Source organism: Equus przewalskii, chromosome 1 (assembly GCF_037783145.1).
Source record: "Equus przewalskii isolate Varuska chromosome 1, EquPr2, whole genome shotgun sequence".
Classification (NCBI taxonomy): domain Eukaryota; kingdom Metazoa; phylum Chordata; class Mammalia; order Perissodactyla; family Equidae; genus Equus; species Equus przewalskii.
The window spans coordinates 5,497,705-5,519,142 of NC_091831.1; the positions used below are offsets into that span (position 1 = coordinate 5,497,705).

General features: G+C 47.5%; 1 protein-coding gene across 13 annotated transcripts in view; it reads right to left on the reverse strand.

Annotated features, from left to right (window-relative positions):
* Positions 1-21,438, reverse strand: part of PTPRE (protein tyrosine phosphatase receptor type E) — a 171,706-nt gene that overhangs the window by 114,329 nt on the left and 35,939 nt on the right. For 2 of the 13 annotated variants that reach the window (XM_070565457.1, XM_070565395.1), the window contains exon 1: positions 9,927-10,035. The exons of the other annotated variants lie outside the window; for them this stretch is intronic. In XM_070565457.1, coding sequence (XP_070421558.1) covers positions 9,927-9,935 — 9 coding nt within the window. In that variant the 5' untranslated portion in view covers positions 9,936-10,035. Of the gene's footprint in view, positions 1-9,926; positions 10,036-21,438 lie in introns of those variants that run through there. 13 annotated transcript variants of the gene reach the window in all.

Here is a 21,438-nt window from a genome sequence, read left to right on the forward strand (position 1 = left end):
TAACATGACACCAGTAGAGTATGAAGGCATCCCAGTGACGACCCCTGAACACACCTAGATGTCTCCACCAATTGGGTGAGGCAGGGGAGAGGGTGGGGCCGAGAACCAACTCAGAGTGGGAGGGAGTCCTTACCCAGGAACTTCCTCGCCTGCATGCCCTGTGCCAGAGCCTTGATCACACTTTACCTGATGCTGTTTTCTCCTAACTTGTGTAGGGTGGATAGGACTGTCAGGGGTGCATCTCTTGAGAGCAAGGCCTGTTTCACTCCTCCCACTAGGCTCAGACTATGAAAGTTACTCAGGATGGGCTTATTGGGTGCATGATGCTAATGGCAACTGAACACTCTAAATTCGATTCAAAAGACATTTTTCTTGGTCTAATTAATGTTCAGTGAACCTCAGAAAAAATGATTTCTCTCTAATATTCAGACAGTAAACCAGGGTTTGTAGGTGTTATTTTCTAGGGTGGCAATTTGAAATGTTCCCGCCTGTCACCAGGGGACCCCAGGACTGTGTCCAGGCTGCTAACTGTATGTGTGAAGGGCTTGGTTAGTGATCATCCTTACGCTCGGCTATAAACAGCAGCGAACTGCAGAGGCTCCAGGCAAAGCGACATTCCCCAAGGCAAATAAGGGATGAGCCATGGCATAAAATAATTATTCAGGACCCAGAAAGGAAGGGAACTTATAACATGCTTCTTAATTTAAAAATATCAATTGTTGCTGTTAATTAAAATGCTAGTTACCACCAATCCTGTACAAATGGTGAAGGGACAAGTAAAATGTGCCACTTCACGATATTAATAAATCCAATTCTATTAATACATTAAATCATAACTATTGTTAGCGAATAAAGGAAACAGGATTTTTGCAGATCAGACTGGCCTAGATAAGAATGCCTGGTAAGCAACCCTGAGGACTGCTTAACAGAGCCTACAGGTTCCCAGGGAAGAGCCTCAGGACGGGGGAGGCCGCCAGTGACCAACACACGGTTCCCGGACACCCTGGGACCCAGAGGGTCCGCTTCCTACTGCTGACACCAAACTCCCCTTTCAACAGCCCCTATAAAAGCCACAGCCTGCTTCTGCTCACTGGCGTCAGGGCAGGAACTTGCTACAGGTCCCTCACCCACACCACACCGTGTGCTATCATCCTCCAGACCCGCCTTGGTCTTCCCCACGTGAGTCATCACTTTCCTTACGCTGCTCCCTGACCCAGGCAGCTTCCCATCTCACCCAAGCCTGCCAGGTGCTGCTCCAGCCCCGGCCCAGCCTGACCCTTGTCCAGCCCTGCAGAGTCCTCTGCCTTTATCCCTCCTGCTACTCCTGAAGCGGAAAGCTGTCCTTGCTCAGCGGCTCCTTCCATCTGTCTGTGTTGTCTTCTCCACCCGCACCTTCAGAGCAACATAACAGAGCAGGACGGTGGATTGACTTGAGGCCACGTCTGTCACCATCTCAGCTGCCCCATGATATGCGCAGGCACAACATGTCTTACAGATGACAAAAGCAAAGTGCAGACACTCACCCAAAGATAGTCTGTGGCTAGTTCAGTGCTTTCTGAATAGAAATCTCGTCATCTCTAACTTGAACTTCTTTATTAGATAACCAGTTCTGTGCACATACCAGCAACTCAGAAAACACTAGTGAATGAATGAATAAATGCGCTAACCCAGTCATTACTGTGCATTGAGCAACTACTGTGGGCTAGTGCTATGCCACATCCTGAGGATTGAGAGATTAAAAAAAATACGTGGATGGAAACTCAAGGTTTCCACCCCAAAAGATGTCCAAAAGACAGTCTTAGAAAGAGATAGTTGAAATGTAGGGGTAAGCGCTATGATGGCGGCAAGCCCAGGGGCTATGGACAATGGAAGCAGCAACACCTAACCCGGGTTTGGCTAAAGTCAGGGCATCTTTCTCAAGAAGCAGATTCCCAGACAGATGACACGACAAAGGAAAGGAAGCTAGGCAGTGCATGGAACATTCTGGAAATGGCAAATCTGAATCCTGGCTCTAACCTCGGAATAAGTCACATAACCTTTTAGAGCCTTAGTTTTCTCACCTGTGAAACAGAGACAATAATCCTTATGGTGCTGGGTTAAAAGAAGAGATAATCCACATAAAGGACCCCATAGTGAGCTCAGACATCTGCAGGCCTGGATGTCCCTTTCTGCTCTCTGCAAGGAAGGTCACCATGGTGGCTGCAGAGAGGAGGAAGGTTAGGACTGAGCCTGAGTGTGGGCGGTGGATCCGTGAGCAACAAAGATGCCATGTGGATGGTCCGGGGAGGTCCATCTGAGGGCAGTGGCAGTAGGGATGGAGCTAGGGGCAGGTGGCTATTTAAAGATCAAGGCAGTGGAGCCCACCAGCCCTGGGGAAGGTATATGAGGAGGAAGGAAGGGGAAGGTAGAAATAAAAGGTGACCTCCCGCCTGACTTGGGGGCTGGGTAGAAGGTTTGCCATTTCTCGAGGTGACGTCCTAGTCCAAGAGTCCCCAGGAAGTGACTTGTATGGACATCCCTCAGAGACACTCGGAGGAGGACGTCACTGACAGCCTAAGAAAATACATTAGCATCATAAGAAAAGGAGAAAAACTCTGTCTGAAAATGGCACCAATCCCTTTCAGGAAAGTGGTACCCAGAGCAGAGAAGTTTGTTAGCTATTTCTAAGAAAGACTGAAAACTAGAAAACCAGATATCTGAAAGTTCTGCTAATCAACCACTTATTTTGACCAAAAAAACCCTCAAATATTTTGGTTTAATGACTTCCCCCCACCTAACTGGCCGACCTGACCCATCTAAACTAGCTCATTACTAAGAATCCATGTAAAACGCACAGGGAAGAGGCCAGCTTTAAAACAACGAGAGGTGGCAGGGAACATCCGCGTACGCTGGCAGAGGTGTTACCATCTTTGGACGGAAAAGCTAAAGGTCTCCATTTAACGTAAAGTTCATTAGGAAAGGTGAGCTTTTGGGAGATTCATAAATCTCTGAACTATTAACAAAAATGTCTCCAGGCTTGAGACGCGCTGCCAAGGGCCCGTGCCCGCTACTGACAAGTTCTGTGAGCTTGTAGCGGATCCCTCCTCCACACGTAAGAACACTGCAGTATTCATGTGAAAACAAAAACAGCATTATATCCCAAATATGCAGCGCCCCATTCTGGAACAATATACTGCCACAGAAGTGTAATGTTTAACTGGCATTCTGCGTGTCTACCTATAAAGGTCAGCCCTCCTCTTCCACTGGAAGGCAGTACGTGCATCATTCTCCAGGAAAATTATTTTGTTTCTTTACAACTCAAGGAATCATCTTAAAATGTACAGATTCCATCCGCTCTGACAATCTTTCTAGTCCCAGCATTGGTGTGAATGACATGTCAGAGGCAGGAGGCAGAGAGGGGCTAGTGTGTTGGCACACACTGCGTGTGCCCAGGGCCCTCACCCACCTCATGCAGAGCCGGCTGGCGGTCTGTCCTGTAATCCCAGTCTGAGGGAGGGAGGAAGACGCCGAGCGTAAGCTCCCCAAGCCTGAGCCCCGCCTCCTGCGCTGTGCAAGGCTGGGCGACCTGCCTAGCTGGTGACTTTGGGCTGGCTCTGTGTCCTCTCTGTACTTCAGTGGCCTCCACACAGGAGGTCATGGACAACTTCAGATGATGATCTAATGACACAGTGTTGTGTGAACGAGCTTGTGAAGGGGAGAGGGTGAGCGGGGCAGCTCTGCCAAAGGCAGAAAGGCCACTGCTTGCCCTGGGCAGGGGGGTGCAGTGAGGTGGGGCCACATTCACAGGGATCTGAGCAACAATGACGATCTCCATACAGGGGTCCATGTAATCCTCCAGACAGCCTTGAAGCGAGTCACACGAGACACATGGTCAGTAAGAGGTTGAGCCTGAAATCAGATTCCACTGGACCTCTGCTCTTGGGTGCTGGGCAATAATGCCCCCAGAATTTGGGAAATCCAGTGCTTTGATGTGGGGCCAGGAATCACATCCTGGGAGACAAGCTGCATGCAGAGGAGCGGTCCCCAGGCTGTGTCAGAGGAAGTGGTCTCGACCCTGCCGACCAGAGGAAGGACACTCGCAGTGACACTCCCTCCCAACAGTGTCCTTGTGGTCAAGAAGCACCATTTCCTTAAAAAGCCAACAGTTTATCTGACATGTCAAGGCCGAGGACACCGAAATACCATCTTCCCCCAACCCCAAACTCAGATCCAGTAGTCACCAGCAAACTCAAAGAAAGGCCTCTGAAACAGTAAAAGCTCTGGAAGTTGAACTTGGGAAAATTGCGCAGAGTTCAAGGCTGAGCCTGAATTTGACAGGAGGCCTCAGAGAAACGAAACCTCTCATGGTCCCCTCGCGAGCCCAGCAGGTGTCCCCTACTGGCCTGCACCAACCACCCACCCTCCTGGCCTGTATCCTTGGCCATTGGAGAGTTGAGAGCTTCATTCAAGAGCCACCAAGTTTCTAAGAAACCCCCTTTCCTTTCAACTAGACTGGAAATCATGGGCCCTGGAGATCCCCCAAGAACAGCCTCGCGAGGTAGCTCCCAGTGCAGGACTGGATGGGGACGTGACCTCCTCCCCAGGGCTCCTTCTCAGAGAACTGAAGTGCACCATAACTGTGATGACAGCGAGGCCAGGGCTACCACGCACAGGCTCTCGTGCCCAGGGCAGCCCCGTGTATCACACATCAGGCAGGCAGCATCTCGCCAAACCCTGGTCACCGAGCGGAGAGCTGAGAACAACCCGCCCTGCCTTACAGGTCAGGAAACAGAAGCCCCGAGGACACGGGTGACATCCCTCAATTTCATATCACACCTCATCCTCAACCCATGTCTCTTACTGTAAGACCCCTCCTCCCAACAGTTCCCTGATCCCTCGTCCTGGGCTGGACCCCCTGTGCCCACCGAGTCCTTCTGTAGGTGGACTTCCATCGGGCGTGAACATTTGGAGTGACCATTTGTGCCATCACACCAGCCTCAGCGAGTACCACATCAGCACAGTGTGTACACACGGCGAACGGAGCTCACGACTCACGTCATACAAGGCCCTTCGTAATAGTTCAGTTCAGCATGATTTTCAGGTAGGCCCTCCGTACGTGACAAAGGACACAGAGACCTTTGCTGCTGTGTGTCAGAAGGGAAGGCTCCAGTTTCATCACAGATACAGGACAGAAAATGACTCCAGCTGATTTTGCTACGTCAATTAATTTTAATGACATAGAAGCCTATCTATCCAACCAGGGTCCTGAGATAAATTTCACCTGGGGGGATGATTTATTTTAAAAATGACTAATCATTCAAAACAGTCATAATCAAAATGAAATGGTCTTTCTCCAATAAAAGATTCCTATGACGTGAATAGAAATATCATCCACCTAAAATCTTCAACAAGGGAAAAATATCAGGTTATCTCGTTCATGAATGTCGTTGTAATTAGCGTCCATTAGTAGGATTAATGAACAAATAATCAAAACCGTCAAGCTTCTGAATTTAGAATGGTGAGTGGTTTGCAGGACGCTCAGAGGCCTCGCTCCATCTGTGGCTGCAATACGGAATTGGTTGACCAGCAGATATTTATCACACGCCTACGGTGTCTACTAGGTGCTTGGGGCCACAAAAAAAAGTACGACAGATGAGTTATCAACGGTGGTGACGGGAACTTCCCCCCACCGGGGACAGGCAAAGAGGGAGAACAGATCAGTCGCCTCAAGGGACACACGTCTGGTCCTGGGGTGGGCAGAGAGCGGGAGAAGGGCCTTCCAGGCTTGGAGTCTGGATTCCCGCTAATTCTGCAAGTCCAGACCTTCCATGTGCAGAGCTGTGGTTACCGTGATGGGGCCCCTCACTGCCCTTCCATCACACTGCCTAGCTCTGGGATCCGGGTGTCTCTCGGTGCCACGTAGCAGCTCCATTCCTGAAGGCCCTTGGGGGGCAGGTTCCCCAAGAACCCCACTGTGAAGTAGCCCCCTGCTTTTCACAGCTCCCTCACCTCGCCTCTCCCAGCCTAGAGTCTGCATGTGTGTGAGGCCCCCTGGCCACTCAGGGCTGGGAAACACCTTGGCTATATGCTATTCTTTATTTATGTGTGTGTAAGTTCCTCTATGAAAAAAGAACTCAACTGAAATGTTTTCAACATTCAGCTTGCATTTGCAAACGAATCCAAATTCTGGAGTTTCCAGGCAGGAGGAGAGAAGGAGACAGCCACGCCTCCCTGTGGCTGGCATCCCTGTAAGGCTCCCGGCTCAGCATCCCGACGCCCAGGGAGCTTGGAGCAGAGCCCCACACTCACGAACCAGCACACTTTAACAAAGCACTGGTGACATGTGTCAACAGCCCACTCAGTTCTTGACTAACCAGAGTTTAATTTTAGGGCAGAAAATCTTCCCATCTATCTCCCTTATAGATGCTGATGCCAAGAACATGCACAGCACTTTTATGGATGTATCCCCTTCATCCTCACAGCCACCCTGCGAAGGTGCGACAACTTCTGTACGTCCCCGACACATAGCAGCGGCATCAAGCACCCAGTGAAGAAGGGATTCCTCTCATACTCCAGACTTTATGCCCTTTTCCGTTATGTCATTATTATAAGAGGTCCACTAAAAAGAGATGGAGAAAGAAATGGAGAAACAGAACTTACTTAATCCTAACACCAAGGCATTAGCTTTCCATACTTAGTACTATATCCTCAGGTCAGTATCTTTTAATTAAAGGATTAATACATGCTATGGCGATAGAAAGGTGATTTCTCCATCTTCTAGAGGAAAAAAATAATTGTTGCAAACCCTATCAACTGAATTACTCAAGCTTTCAAAATAAAATTGTCTTAGAATCTAGCACCAGGAAAGTGTTTATATTTCCTGAAAAACTGGGAACATTCTTTTAATCTGACTAGAACAATACAAGCCATCGTGTTTTCATTTTTGCCTTGTCAGCCAGGAAGCTTAGGACCGAATTTAAGGCACAATTGAAATCACATCTTATCTCCAGGGTGGGGGAGCCGGCATTTATCGAATGCCTATTTGTGCAAGGTGCTGCCACAAAATATTTTCAACTGACTGCTTGCAGCGGCCCAGTTATTATTATTCCAACCTCATAGAGCAGAAATCGGAGTTAAAGAGGAAGAAGTCAGGAGCTCAGTCACTCGGCCAGCACGTGGTGAAGACAGCATCCAAATCAAAATCCAGCTCAGTTACGTCCCGTCCTGACGCAGCGCAGCCTGCCTTCCACAAGCTGCCCCAAACCCTTCTGGATGGTAAAGAGCACAGATTACCAAGACATAGCAGCAGTGACGCCAGCTTGCAGGACAGACATGGTGGGAGCTTCCTGCCCTGGGCACTGACTGACGGTTGCCAGGACGTTAGAGGCAGGGGTCCCAGAAGGCCAGGATGGGCGAGCATTTTTTTAGGTAGACCCTGGGCCATGAAGGGGACTGTCTGGAAACAGCTGTGCCTTCACTGGACATCAGGTCTCTGCTGAGCGCTGCCATGTAGGATGACTTCTGAATGCCACCTCCCCCTCCACCCGCAAACCTAATAGTGGCTTCCTGTCTTCATTGTCCCAACTTGTTTGCTGGAGCCCATAATGCAAATGACTTCAGCATTCAAAAAACTTGCCAACAACACAGAAAGAAAATTACTTTGTTGAATTCACAGTCATGCTGAATTTTAAATGATTGACTTACACAGCACGATGCCTTCCTGAACACAGACAGGATGTGAGCTGGTCATTGGGTGAATATGGACTTTGAGGACTGACTGCCAAGACCTCTGTGACCTATATGGGGACACATGTGCATCCATAAGAGCAAACTGGGATGCATTCAAAGCCAAGTCATTGAGATTCATTGAAAATCTACATAGCAACTTACACATCGTCGGTGTTCAATAAACATTAAAAAAAGACTTTGCACACTCCATTTATATAAAGTTTAAAGGCAGGCAAAGCGAATGCCTGGTGTTAGAAGTGGGGAGTGTTACCCCTGGCAAGGTGAGGGAAGGGACCGGGAGCGAGCACCAAGAGGCTGGAGTAGGGGCTGGCCATACGGACTCCTTCGTCTGGGTGCTGGCCACACGGCTGGCTCGCTTCGTGAAGACCCAACGCTCTCTGCATGTATGAATTCTGTACACTTTTCTGTATGGATGTTTCAATTTGATCTACTATTTTGGATCACTGCTGGTATAGCTTTTTACCCTGAAGAAATAAGCAAACAATTTAACTAACTCGTCTAAAAAAAATCAATTTACAAACATGGGCAACTGAGAAACGTTCTCGCGTCATCTGCTCCTCACACAACAGGGGACAGACGACCATGAGCATGCAGAGCCTGAGCGACCGAATGGAACAGTGCTTCTGGCCTGCCTTTACCCTGAAGTGTTCATTCGTTTGCCATCAAAAGCCTGATTTCTTGTAGAACAAGCTTGTTTACCTTAAGGCATGAACTTTATTTGAAAATAATTTTCTGATTTTTACCCTATTTTTTTTCCAAAAGGAAATGGGAATCTCCAATTTGCAGGTAAACCTTTTTAGGGTGTGGGTCATACAGATGACCTTGAGCCTCCAGTTACTGGGGACGGCCTCACAGCCGTGATAAGGGTGCTGTAGTCAAAGCACGGGACTTGAGGTCCGACATGCATTGGTCTTCCTGCGGTCAGAGGAACCTGGGCAGGTCAGCCTCACCTTTCTGAGCCACGGGATTTCCATCCACAAACTGAGGGACGTCCACCTTTACTCGGGGTAGTGGGGGGCATGACTGGCTTGTCCCGCTTTGCCCCGGACTTTCTTGGTTTTATCCTGAAAATCCTGCGGGCCGGTGAGGCCCTCATGCCCTGGCAAACTGGGTGGTGGTGCGGGATGCGCAAAGTAGTGTCCATTACGCACCTTGTATGGTGTCTGGCATGGATAATGCATACTCAGTGCTTAATAAATACTGGCTTTTTATCATTACCATGACCACTACCTTCTCCAAAAAGTTTCCCTCTACATGTGTTTTGGCTGTAATATCTGGCCGTAATATCTGTCAATATATTATTACTGAGAAACCTCCCATAGTCCTACCTTTCCTTCCATTTCCTGACCCACTTTAAAACATACATGATGGGTAACCTTCTAGCAATTCCTTTCAGAACACGAGTGTCCAGAGGGCTCCACACAGGTGCTGAGGGGAGCAGATGCCGCTCAGATGCTGCGAACCTGCTGACCCAAGAAGTGGCGTCTGGCCTCCTGAGCATCCACTCCTCCCGCTAAAATGGGATAAAATGCACGCCCGCTTCGCGGGGTTGTCGGACATTGAGAGAGGATCATGCTTACTCCCTTTGAGTGTGGGCGCCTGCAGACCACCCTGGGACCAGTGACTCTGCAGAGGCGCCCGGGGCCCCGGGTCCTCGGCACTAAGGTGGGGAGGAGGGCAGTGCAGGCACGGGGTCAGTGCAGAAAGATGGAGACCACAGTGTCCAGGGGTATGGCCCACTGCCAGTGAATTCAGTGTCCCCTGTCCAGTACGGAACAAGGTGAGAGGCGGGCGGGATGCTGAGCCAGCCAAGGTCTGAAGGCTCTGCAGTAGTTCCGGGCAGAGACAAGGTTTCTGGGCTGAGACCCTCACTGCATCCGAGGAGGGGTCCCCCCGTTTAGCTCAAATTAAGCCAGTTTTATCATCTAACATCTGGCCACTAAAATACATTTATATTTACACCTTAATATAAACTGTAAGAGGAATACGAAATGAAGTTGTGCATGTATTTATGTTTTAATGTAAACTACAGAAGGGACACAAAGGGAAATCCTGACCTCTTCCTAATTTAGGGAAATGTAAGCACTTCTGATCAGAAGCCAGCTCTTACCTTCTACTGCAAATACCTGGGAAGGAATCAAAAGAAGAAAACAGTTTACAACAGAAAAACCCCCAAACTCCCGGCGGAGTGGACGTACCCCTTCCATGCTTGTTTCACATTTCCACAGGGACGTACATCAATTTAGGTACTTAAAATAGCCACAGAAAGGGAAAAAAAAGAGGGCGCTCTCTTAGTTACCATGGGAATTTCTAATTGGAGTGCTTCTTTTGTCTTCTAAAGATCCTTGCCATTCTCGTGACATTTAGAATGATACAATTAAAGGAGCCAGCATCTATTTCCTGCCACTTGATGACGATAAAAATATCACTATGGAAGCTCGAGTTAAAAAAGCTTCTTAAGACGTAAAACCCGCTTATTGTAGTAGTGACACACTTACTACGGAAATCAGCTTGGATAGAATTTCACAAGTCGAGTGCAGGACCTTCAAAGCATTCTAAGAGATTGGGAAAAGAGATGTTTAAAGCCCAAACGTGTTCGTGGCATTTTGGTGGGACTAGCCAAGAACAACCTGCTGGGTGGACCCTGTCATTCACCCAGACCGGAGTTTCCGTGCGATCCAGGGAACTCTCCAACCTTCCAGCAAAATGCCAATGTCTAGGAGATTGCTGATGGGCCTCTGTTCTGAAAATTACACAACTGACAGCGAATGCTTATTGAAAATGAGACTCTTCACGGCATCACTGGGGCAGAGAGGTATTTTTTTAAATCACTACCTGAAGAGTTTGCATTCCCCAAAGTAATATTCCCAAATGTTACCAAACTGTATCTTGGCAAGAAGGATGAAGTGCCATGTCACGCAGGTGCCCTGGACTATGAAAGGAACTCTTCAGGCACCTGGGTTCATTAATGGAGAGGAACTCTTTCCCTTAAAACTGAGAATTGTCCACAGGTAGCCACGGGCTGGAAAAAACAGAATTAAGAACTTCCTTAATTCTTAGAGACAACTGGAAGCATCATCTATAAAAATATATTCCTCAAATTTTGAACTTAATAAAGGAAAAGGACACCTTGCCAGCTGGGAGTGGGCAATGAACTGCAATCACACCGGGTTCAACTTCAGGTACAATTAGCTTCGCAGGAGTGGTCCCAGCAGGAAAGAGGCTGGAGGACCCCAGAAGGAAGATGGTAAGACTGAGCGGCCAGGGCTAACTCTGATGCTTGCTTTAAGAAAGTACCACTGAACACTTTTACCAATGGATGAAAAGTCAGAGAGATCGAAGGCATGGGGCCTGGGTCTTCCTCCAAGAAGGAGAAACCATCTTTGTGCCTCAGGCTGAGAGGCCAGGCGGCTCTGAAGATCGGCCCTGGAGCTGGAGATGCTGCCCGGGCCCAGAGCAGACTCTCCTTCCTGCCTCCATACAGAGCTCCCAGTGCCCAGGGCCTGGGCTTCCCCAGAGGTGAACCTGACCGCGCTCAGCAGTGGGCCAGTGGCCTCGGACTGCTGGAGACCACCCCCAGGCCAGAGGCTTCCGCACCCGTACATGCACACATGTGCACTTGCACACACACACAGCAGCCCCCAGGTGAGGAAGGAGGGGACTCATCTGTACTCATTCCAGACTGCACCTCTCCGGGATTGGAAATTATTTCCTCCCCCACTTCGGATTTGTCAATTTAACTTTATCATATAAGCAGAGCAAAGAGGACTCAGCTATCAAGAACAAAGGGCATTCATTCATAAAACATTTCCTGAGCTCCTGCCACGTGCTGGGCTTTCAAGATACCATGATGGGCCAACTCAGACGGCCCTCTGGCTCTCACGCAGCTCATAGGGTGGTGGGAGAGACAGAGGGGAGGCGCATGTTCACATTAATGAACACGGTGCTTTGAGAAGATGCAGTCTGACCCAGACTAGCAGCCAGGGAGGGCTTCCTGTAGGAAGCAGCCTTGGCGGAGAGCTGAAGGAGTGGGAATTAATTAATGCAAGAGTGCTGGGGGAGCATTCCAGACATTTCTGCCAGCCAGTGTGTGCATGCAGCATGGAGACTGGGCCCAGACCCTTTGGTTGTGTCTGCTCCCCCCAGCCCCTGTTAGGCAGGAGAAAGATGCTGGGGTATTGCAGGTTATCTGTATTTTCACACGTCTCGGTGGGGCCTAGCTGCCATCTCAATGGCTGTCCTCCACGGAACCCCTTCCTTGGATGCACATCCTTCCTCCAGCCTCAGCCAATGTTTCTCAGCCCGTGACCCCCCAGTTGAGGTCTCCAGACACACATCTCCACTTCCACATAGGAATCTGAAGGCACCCCAACTGGATATATCCGAAGACCACTACCTCTCCAGGCCCTGGTTCTGTGGATGGCCAGACTCCTTCCTACCCACTGAGGCATTGTCCTAGCCTGGGATTTCTCTGCTTTGGCACTACTAACATTGTGGACCAGATAATCCTTGTCGTGGGGGGTCTGTCAGGTGCATTGTAGAATGTTTAGCAGTATCTTGACCTCCACCCACTAAACAACAGTAACACCTCCCACCCGAGTCATAACAATCAAACTTGTCTTCAGGTTTTGCAAATGTCCCTTGGGGGCAAAGTCGCCCCCAGCTGAGAACAACTACCTTAAGCTGTTGCACCCCTAATACGCATGTGGCATCCTTGGTGTTGTCCCACCCACTGTGAGAGCACTGAGAATTCATCTTTCCTGACCAACTCTGGTCTCTGTTCAGCTCTGGTTACTTTCCTCTGGATTCAATCAAAGGCATCACCATTTCCAATTCATCCTTCTAAGTCAGCACAAGCCCGAGTATATAATTCATGTTTAATAAATGTTTGCTTGTATGATGAATGGACTCTTGTAGTAGTGTCCCAAATAATCCCCAAGCCTCAACTCCTCTTGGCCAATTGCAATCTTTTAAGATGCAGATCTGATCATGCCACGACCTTGCTCTAAAACATTCTATGGTTCCCCATTGACATCTCAGGTCCTCAGGCTGGCAAACTACTTTTCCAAACCATCTCTGACTCATCCCCATGTCTACCCTGAACTGACCTTAACCTGAAACGAACTACTGCTTTTTCACAATACACCTTATCTTTTCCCAATGGTAAATGCTTAAGATGCCAGAGACACTTGGGCAATGGCCTGGCACATGTTAATGGGAGGATGGATGGAAGGATGGGAGGGTGTCTGGAGACTCTTTAGGATAAACCTTTGATATCCTTGTGCGGGCCTCGAGGATAAATCTTAACCTGCAGCACTGACCCCCATTCTAACCAGCCAGGTAAAGGAAACACTTGCCAAGAGTACTTGCTCTGCCTGGATCTATCAAGCAGTGCAGCACAGACTCTCACAGAGGCTTGACTCCAGAGATCAGATTGCAGGGAAAACAAATCAGCCGTCTTAATAACTAGCATGAGTCTCTAAGGGACAGTGATGTGAGCAGTCAGAGGGCTTCTGAGGGACAGGGCTTCATTCCTTCTTCCCTGACAAAGTGTGAAGACCCCAACCCTGAGCACAGCTCACGCCTTACAGGACACTGGGGTAGGTAGAGGTCCTAGCGAAGGAGCCGGCTCTGTCTGCCCCAGGCCACACAGGGCTGTGCCTTGAACAGGGCCCATGCCCTATAAACATTGAAAGCTGTAATTTTACTTTAGCGGATTAAAAATGGTGGGTCTGGTTTTGACAGGTAAGTAACAAGCAGCACGGGGACAATGCAGGGGAAAGTGGAAGTGCTGGTGCAGAACTGGGAGGGATGCCCGCAGGCTCACCAGTCCCCAGCCCAGCAGACCCCGCCACCAGCCCCGCCCCTCCAGGTGAAGAGGGCCTCTGTTTCACCGGAGTGGGTCTGTGCCCCATGGGGCAGAGCAGCTGCAGGCAGTGGATGCAGCAGTGGCCCTGTGCCCGCCGTCCAGCGAGCTGAGCCACTGGGAACAAGTTACCGCACCTTCAGGCCTGGGCTCCCTAACCTACCTGCCGGTGCCCTGAGAGCTGTAAGACAGGGTACGTGAGACCTGGCACGGTGCCCGCACTCCACTGGTGTTGGCCTTCCTGCAGGTGCAGGGAGCTGTACCCGGGGCCACCTCCCCCATCAGGGGTTGAAGGCGTGTGCTCTGGGTGGCCAGACTTCCCTCAACCCCTGGGTCCCAGCAAGAAGGAAGCACCGAACTCTCACTGTGTTTCCTTGCTGGTACCCAGAACCTAAAAAGAAAAAAGTAATAAATGCCTATTGTTCAGTGAAATTAAAACAACCCAGTAACACACAAAGGAAAATTGAGAGTCGCTCTCCCATCCCCAGAACGAGCATCTCCTCAGTGATCACTGTATGCCAGGGTCATGCAAGGCACATTTCATGTCTTCTTTCACTCATTCATTCATTCACTCACTCATTCATTCATTCCACAGGTACCTGCCAAGTACCCACAACGTGCCTGCACCTGCTACGCCTGGGGACAGAGCATGAGCACGACAGTCAGGCCCTGCTTAGCGTTGCCTACAGTCAGTAGTAATTACATTAACACACAAATAGATGTACATGACTACCAAGCACATACAGGATATACCAAGTGCATACCAAGTGACACAGAGGAAGAGACAGGTGCCGGCCAGAGAGGGAGTCAGGCAGCTGTAAAGGACAGTCTCCCAGGGTCACGCTTTCTCTCGCAGGGCCTGGAGCACTGTGGGCACGGGTATCCCAGAGCAGACCAAGGGGCTCCGGCTTAGTCAAGAGGCCTGCACTCTGCATGTGCCAGCGTTAGTCTGTCTTAAGTTCCAGGCCACCCGTGGCCTCCTGGGAGAGTCCCACTCCCCCTCTTATCACTGTCTTGTGGCACAGTCCCTAGGTCCTGGGCAGAAAGAGAGGCCTCTTCCTGGAGAGGGGGGCCGAGGTGCTGCTGGCCTTCACCAAGGCCCAGTCCTCCCCAGCCTACCCTGCCCCGGAGAGAAGCCTCTGAGGAAGTATTTTCAATTCTCCATGCTGGGTGCTTCCAAACAGCTCCCCAACAAGCCAGCACTGTTCTCGTCTCACCTCCCACCAGCCCAGCTCCAAAAAGGGGTGACTGTCACGGATAGTGATCTGAAAGAATCAGACTGCAGCTGGGAGATTTCACTGAATGTCTGAGCGTGTTCACTTGTGTGAGCTGAAGAAAGCGCTTACATGCCCCGGAGAAGGCCGCAGACATGCTGGGCACGTGGGGGTGAGCGGGATCCCTCTGAAACCCTCAGCTCTGCCTCGAGAAGCCAATTTGTTGGCATCATCTGAATGCGTGCTAACAGCAAAGATGAGGGGCAAGTGGGAACCACTTGTTTCTGGATAAGAAAACGGCTCACACTTGGGGGCTGCTGGAGCTAAATGCTCATCAATTCATGAAATGTTTGGGTGATGGCAAATTTACACACTGATTGAGTTAGGGGTCTAAACATGACTTGGACCCACTCTGAGCTCCGGAGGCCACAAAGGTATTTTATGAAAAGATGTGTGTGTGTGTGTGTGTGTGTGTGTGAGACCCCAGGAGCTCAGGGTCAGAGGGGACCAGGTGAAGTACGGGGAGAAACCAGACCCCAGTGAGACACAATTGCTGGAGCTGGATGCAGAAGAGCAAGAAAGCATCCCATGAGGCCTAAGTGTGAAAGGCAGAGAAGTTATCCAAGGGCCCACAGCCAGGAGAAGTTGATAAAGGACCTTAAAGTGAACAGATAGGAAACCTTGGCTCTCAGCAAACAGAGGAGGCTTTGCTTGGCTGTGCTCATCCTTGACCTGTTCTCTCTCGCTGGAACCCGCCTCAGCCCTTGCTTCCTCCGTTTCTGCTCTACATGGAGCACAATGCCGGTGTGTAGACTGCAGGGGAGAAGCTCGACTCACCATGTCCATCCCACCTCGCCCTTCTGAGTCCACTTCAGGTGCCACTATCTGACCCAGGGCCAGCACGCCAGCAAGCCTGCACCCACCTCCTTCTTGACTGGCTTCTGCCATTCGTTCCCTTCCCTGATCTCTGACCCCCTTCCATCTTTGGCAATAAGAAGCTTCACCCATCCTGGCTTCTGGAGCAGAGAATGTCCCCTGTGAGCAGAGGCACTAACTCCTGTGTCTGCATCCCCTGCATCCCTGAGCAGACTCTCCCCACATCTGCCCTAGATGGATTAATAAAGACAAGTGCTGCTGCTGGTGGCCTGCCAAGCCTGGTGCTAGAAGCTCTATAACATTATCTCATTTATCCTCACAAGCAGCCTGCAAGGTTGCTATTATTATTATTTGCATTTTAAAAATGAGAGAAAGGAGGATTAAAGAGATGAGGAGGCAATCCTGGGTCTCCCAGCCATCAGGTGGTTGAGCAAGGGTCAAAACCACAAGGGTCTGAGTCCATAGCCGTGCCCTAAACCACTCTGGAGAAAGTGCTTAAGGCCATTTGAAAGTGTGTGGTTTAAACACAAACATCTTCCCGGCAATGGACTTATGTTCTAGTTTGCTTGGCAATCACTCCCCCTGCAAATTCCGGAAGTGTGCCTTCCATCAAGCTTATTTCAGTGATTATTACAAAATATAGACTAATGGAGTCTAATTAATGGAGGATGTGCAGTTACACTTTAAAAACAAAAAACGTAAGTTATCCAAGGAGCAGCACACGAAGGCATAAGAAATGCATATGCTGTCATCTTCAGGCAGGGCTTATTCCTGGTAAACCGGTTCAGTAGGTGGCTATTGGATGAGCGAATGAATGAATACGCAAATTAATGAATGAATGAACAGGTGAGTGAATGCATGAAGTGGGTAGAATTTTAGGACATCCATGCACTGTCTTTCTCCACTCCCCTCAAGCCCCAACCTGTAGTTAACCTGGATTTATGTTTAAAAAAATAGAGGAACAGGCAAGTTGAACAGGACTATATCTATTAAAGAAATTGAATCAATAATTAATAAGCTTCCAAACAGAAAGCACCAGGCACAGACGGGTCACTGGTGCGTCAAACACTGAAGAGAGAAATTGTACCAACCCTCTACAATCTCTTCCAAAAGACAGAAGGAGAGGAAATGCTTCTTAACTCATCCCATGAAGTTAGCATATTACCCTAATACCAAAATCAGACAAAGACATTGTAAGAAAAGAAAACTACAGACCAATATCCTTCATGGACCTAGATACAAAAGTCCTCAACAAAATATTAGCAAATTGAATCAAACAATGCATAAAAAGAATTAAAGGGGCTGGCCCCATGGCCGAGTGGTTCAAGTTCTGCGCATTTCACTTTGGTGGCCCAGGTTCTCAGGTTCGGATCCCTGGTGTGGACCTACTCCACTCATCAGCCATGCTGTGGAGACATCCCACTTACAAAGTAGAGGAAGATTGGCACAGATGTTAGCTCAGGGCTAATCTTCCTCAAGCGAAAAAAAAAAGAGGAGGATTGGCAACGGATGTTAGCTCAGGGCTATCTTCCTCACACACACACAAAAGAATTATATACCATGACCAAGTAGAATTTAGCCCAGGTATGCAAAGCTGGTTCACCATTTGAAAATCAATTAATGTAACCTATCATATCAACAGGCTAAAGAAGAAAAATCATGTGATCATATCAATAGACACAAAAAGCACTTGACAAAATCCACACCCATTCATGATAAAAACTCTCAGCAAACTAAGAATAGAGGGGAACTTCCCTAACTTGATTAAAAACATCTGCAAAAAACCCCTACAGCTAAAACCACACTTAACGACACAGAACTAGAAGCTTTCTCACTAAGATCAGGAAGAATCCAAGGACGGCAAGTAAGAAATAAAACTGTTTTTGTTCACAGATGACATGATTGTCTATGTAGAAAATATGAAAGCATCCACAAAAAAATTCCTGGAACTAATAAGCAATTATAGCAAGGTTGCAAGATACAAGGTTAATATAAAAAAAGTCAATTGCTTTCCCACATACCAGCAATGAAGAAGCAGAATTTGAAATTTAAAACACAATACCATTTACACTAGCATCTGCCCAAATGAAATACTTAGGTATAAATCTAACAAAATATGTGCAAGATCTACATGAGGAAAACTACAAACTCTGATGAATGAAATCAAAGGACTAAATAAATGGAGAGATAGTCCATATTCATGGATGGGAAGATTCAATGTTGTCAAGACATTAGTCCTTCCCAACTTGATGTATAGATTCAATGCAATCCCAATCAAAATCCCAGCAAGTTATTTTGTAGATATTGACAGTTTATGGAGAGAGCCAAAAGACAGAATAGCCAACATAACACTGAAGGAAAAGAAGAAAGTTGGATGACTGACACTACTTGGCTTCAAGACTTACTATAAAGCTATAGTAATCAAGACAGTATGGTACTGGCAAAGGAAAAGAGAAAAGATCAATAGCACAGAACAGAGAGCCCAAAAACAGACCCACATAGACATAGTCAACTGGTCTTTGACAAAGGAGCAAGGGCAATACAATGGAGAAAAGAGACTCTTTTCAACAAAATGATGCTTGAACAACTAGATATCCACTTGCAAAACAATGACCATAGAACAGATCTTGTACCCTTCACAAAAATTAACTCAAAATGGATCACAGACCCAAATGCAAAAATCAAAACTATAAATCTCCTAGAAGATAACATAGGAGAAAACCTAGATGACCTTGCAAATGGTGATGGCTTCTTAGATACAACACCACAACAATGATCCATGAAAGAATCGATAAGCTGAACTTTATTAAAATTAAAAACTGCTCTGTGAAGGACAATGTCAAGAGAGTGAGAGGACAAGCCACAGACTAGGAGAGAAAGTACTGTAAAAGACATATCTGATAAAGGACTGTTATCAACGATATACAAAATACTCTCAAAACTCAACAATAAGAAAATGAACCACCTGACTAAAAAATGGAGCCTGAACAGATACCTTACTGAAGAAGATATACAGATGACAAATAAGCATACGAAAAGATGCTCCATGTATATGTCATCAGGGAAGTACAAATTAAAGCAACAATGAGATGCCTCTACACACCTATTAGGATGGCCAAAATCCAAAACACTGACAATACCAAATGCTGATGGGGATATGAAGCAACAGAAACCCTCATTCGTTACTGGGAATGCAAAATAGTGCAGCCACTTTGGAAGACAGTTTGGCAGTTTCTTACAAAACGAAACATACTCTTACCATAGGATCCAGAAATCAGGTCCCTTGATATTTACCCAAATGAGGTGAAAATTTATGTCCACACAAATATCTGCATACAGGTGTTTATAGCCGCTTTATTCATAACTGCCAAAACTTGGAAGCAATCAAGACACCCTTCTGTAGGTGAATGGATAAACAGACTGGAACATCTAGACAATGAAATATTATTCAGCACTAAAAAGAAATGAGCTATCAAGCCATGGAAAAGACAGAGGAAACTTAAATGTATGTTACTAAGTGAAAGAAGTCAATCTCAAAAGGCTACACACTGTATAATCCCAGCTATATGACATTCTGGAAAAGGCAAAACTATGGAGACAATAAAAAAAGATGAGTGGTTGCCAGGGGTTAGGAGGGAGGCAGGAACAAATCCAGGGAGCACAAAGGGTTTTTTATGGCACTGAAACTATTCTGTAGGATACTATAAAGGTGTGTCACTACAGATTTGTCAAAACCCACAGAAGGTACAACATCAAGAATAAACCCTAATGTAAACTACAGACTCTGCCCTAGAATACCACCCAAACTCCTGGGTGTGGCATGGGAAGTCTTTCACCATGTGATCCTCACTCACCAGATGAGCCTCTCCCATCCCTACGCCCATTCCCCTGTACCCCAGGGACACTGAACTTTGGTAATCCACTGCCACCCATGGTTTTGCCAATCCTGGTTTGGGGATAATGTCATTTAGTCTGTATACTAAATTTTAAAAGTCAGGGGCTTTTCTTGCCCACATGTGGTCCAGGACAGATCCTTTCTATAGAAGAACATGAGAATTGGTGTACTTGCATCCCACGGGTCCTGTGGGTGACTACGGGTGGTCCTGTGAAAGGAGATCTCCTTTACAAGATGGCAGGATGGCCAGGCACAGAAAAAGCACGCTCTTAAACTCAGTGAAAATCTGTCCCAAGGCAACATAAAATGACAGAGGTGTTAGAGTTTGTAAGCATAGACAAACACATAAAATTTAAACCCAGAGGACTGATTTGAAACATTTAAAAAGAGAAACAGACTTCTAACATAAAGCGTGAGGGATCCTCCAGTTCCTCCACAGTGTGTCCTGACACCTGAAGAGGCAGTGCAGGGCAAGGATTCCTGGTAGAGGAGCTTTTCAATGTAGATGAGTCTGGCTTGCTTTAAAAGCAGATATCTTTGAGAACTTTTACTTATTCTGTTCAAAAATCTGTATTTAGTTTTTCAAAATTAAAATGTACCTATTTTTCCTGATCACATAAATAAATGTGATCACTGTAAAATGTTCATTGTAAAAACAACTGAGAAAGAGAGTGAACCAGAATCCAACATGTTAGTGGCCGCCCCATGGCATAAATTCTTCTCTATGCAGATGCAACTTTTACCTCAGTCATAGTGTACGTGATCACTCAGAACACACAGCTTTCTTCAGTCCTCGAGTACTTTCCTCCTGCCTGTCCCCGTGTACACTCCCCAGTGTACATAATCCACGCGCTAACCTCCAGTGTGTCTGTGCACACCTTTCCCTACGCACACCATCACAGACAGACAGGTGCTCACAGGTGTAGGCTCTGCGGAGATGACAATGCCCTCACACATTTGGTTCTTCTCACCTATGGATGCATCACAAAAATCCCACCCTGGCAGCCCTTAGGGGTCTCATGTAACCCCTGAGGGCTGCATATGGTTCCATAATGCAGAAGCAGAACCATCTTTTTTCAACCTTTCCCTATCGATGGGCTTTCGCATTTCTTATTTTATCTTATTTTTTGCTATAATAAACATCCTTCTGCATATGTCCTTACTTATTGGCCCTGAAATGAGGGCAGAGTCTGACTTCCCATCTCTTTCCTCCCAGGACCTTGAGCAGGATCATCTACTTAGGAGGCAATCAATATCAGTCAAACGGTATAGGCACGGATGCCATTCACGCTCCATGTATTTTGACACGTTTTCTCTTTGTGCTTAGGCCCTGTTGCAGAATCTCTGATTAAATAATTTAACTCAATCACTCAATTAAATAAATACATATGTTTATTTTCAATTGCTTGAGGATTTCAATGCATTTTATGTATTTTTATCCTTTAAGACAAATAAGGAATCATTTAGAGGAAGAATTATAATTTCATTGACACCACTATAATCTGTCCCAGAAGCAATTTTCCCAAAGTAGAGCACAATATTACCACATCTTTGGGCTGATATATCAAGAAAGCTGAAATTCCTTTGAAGCTAGATAAGGAAAGTGCAAGAAATAAAGTTTTACATTGCGGGTTTGTTCAGAATGCACGGAGCCTGTGGACTCTTCCTAAGTGGACTCCGACGACAGAAGCCCACAAAAGCAGCTGGACTATCTCATTGGGAAGGTCAGTTGCCTCTGGCAGCCTCAGAAGGGTTGAGGGAAACACAGCTATTTCTGGGATAATAGTAAGAAACCAGAGGGTCCCTCCTTCGCCTGTCACAGCATTCAACCGTCAGTTTGACTTCCCTTCACACGCAGG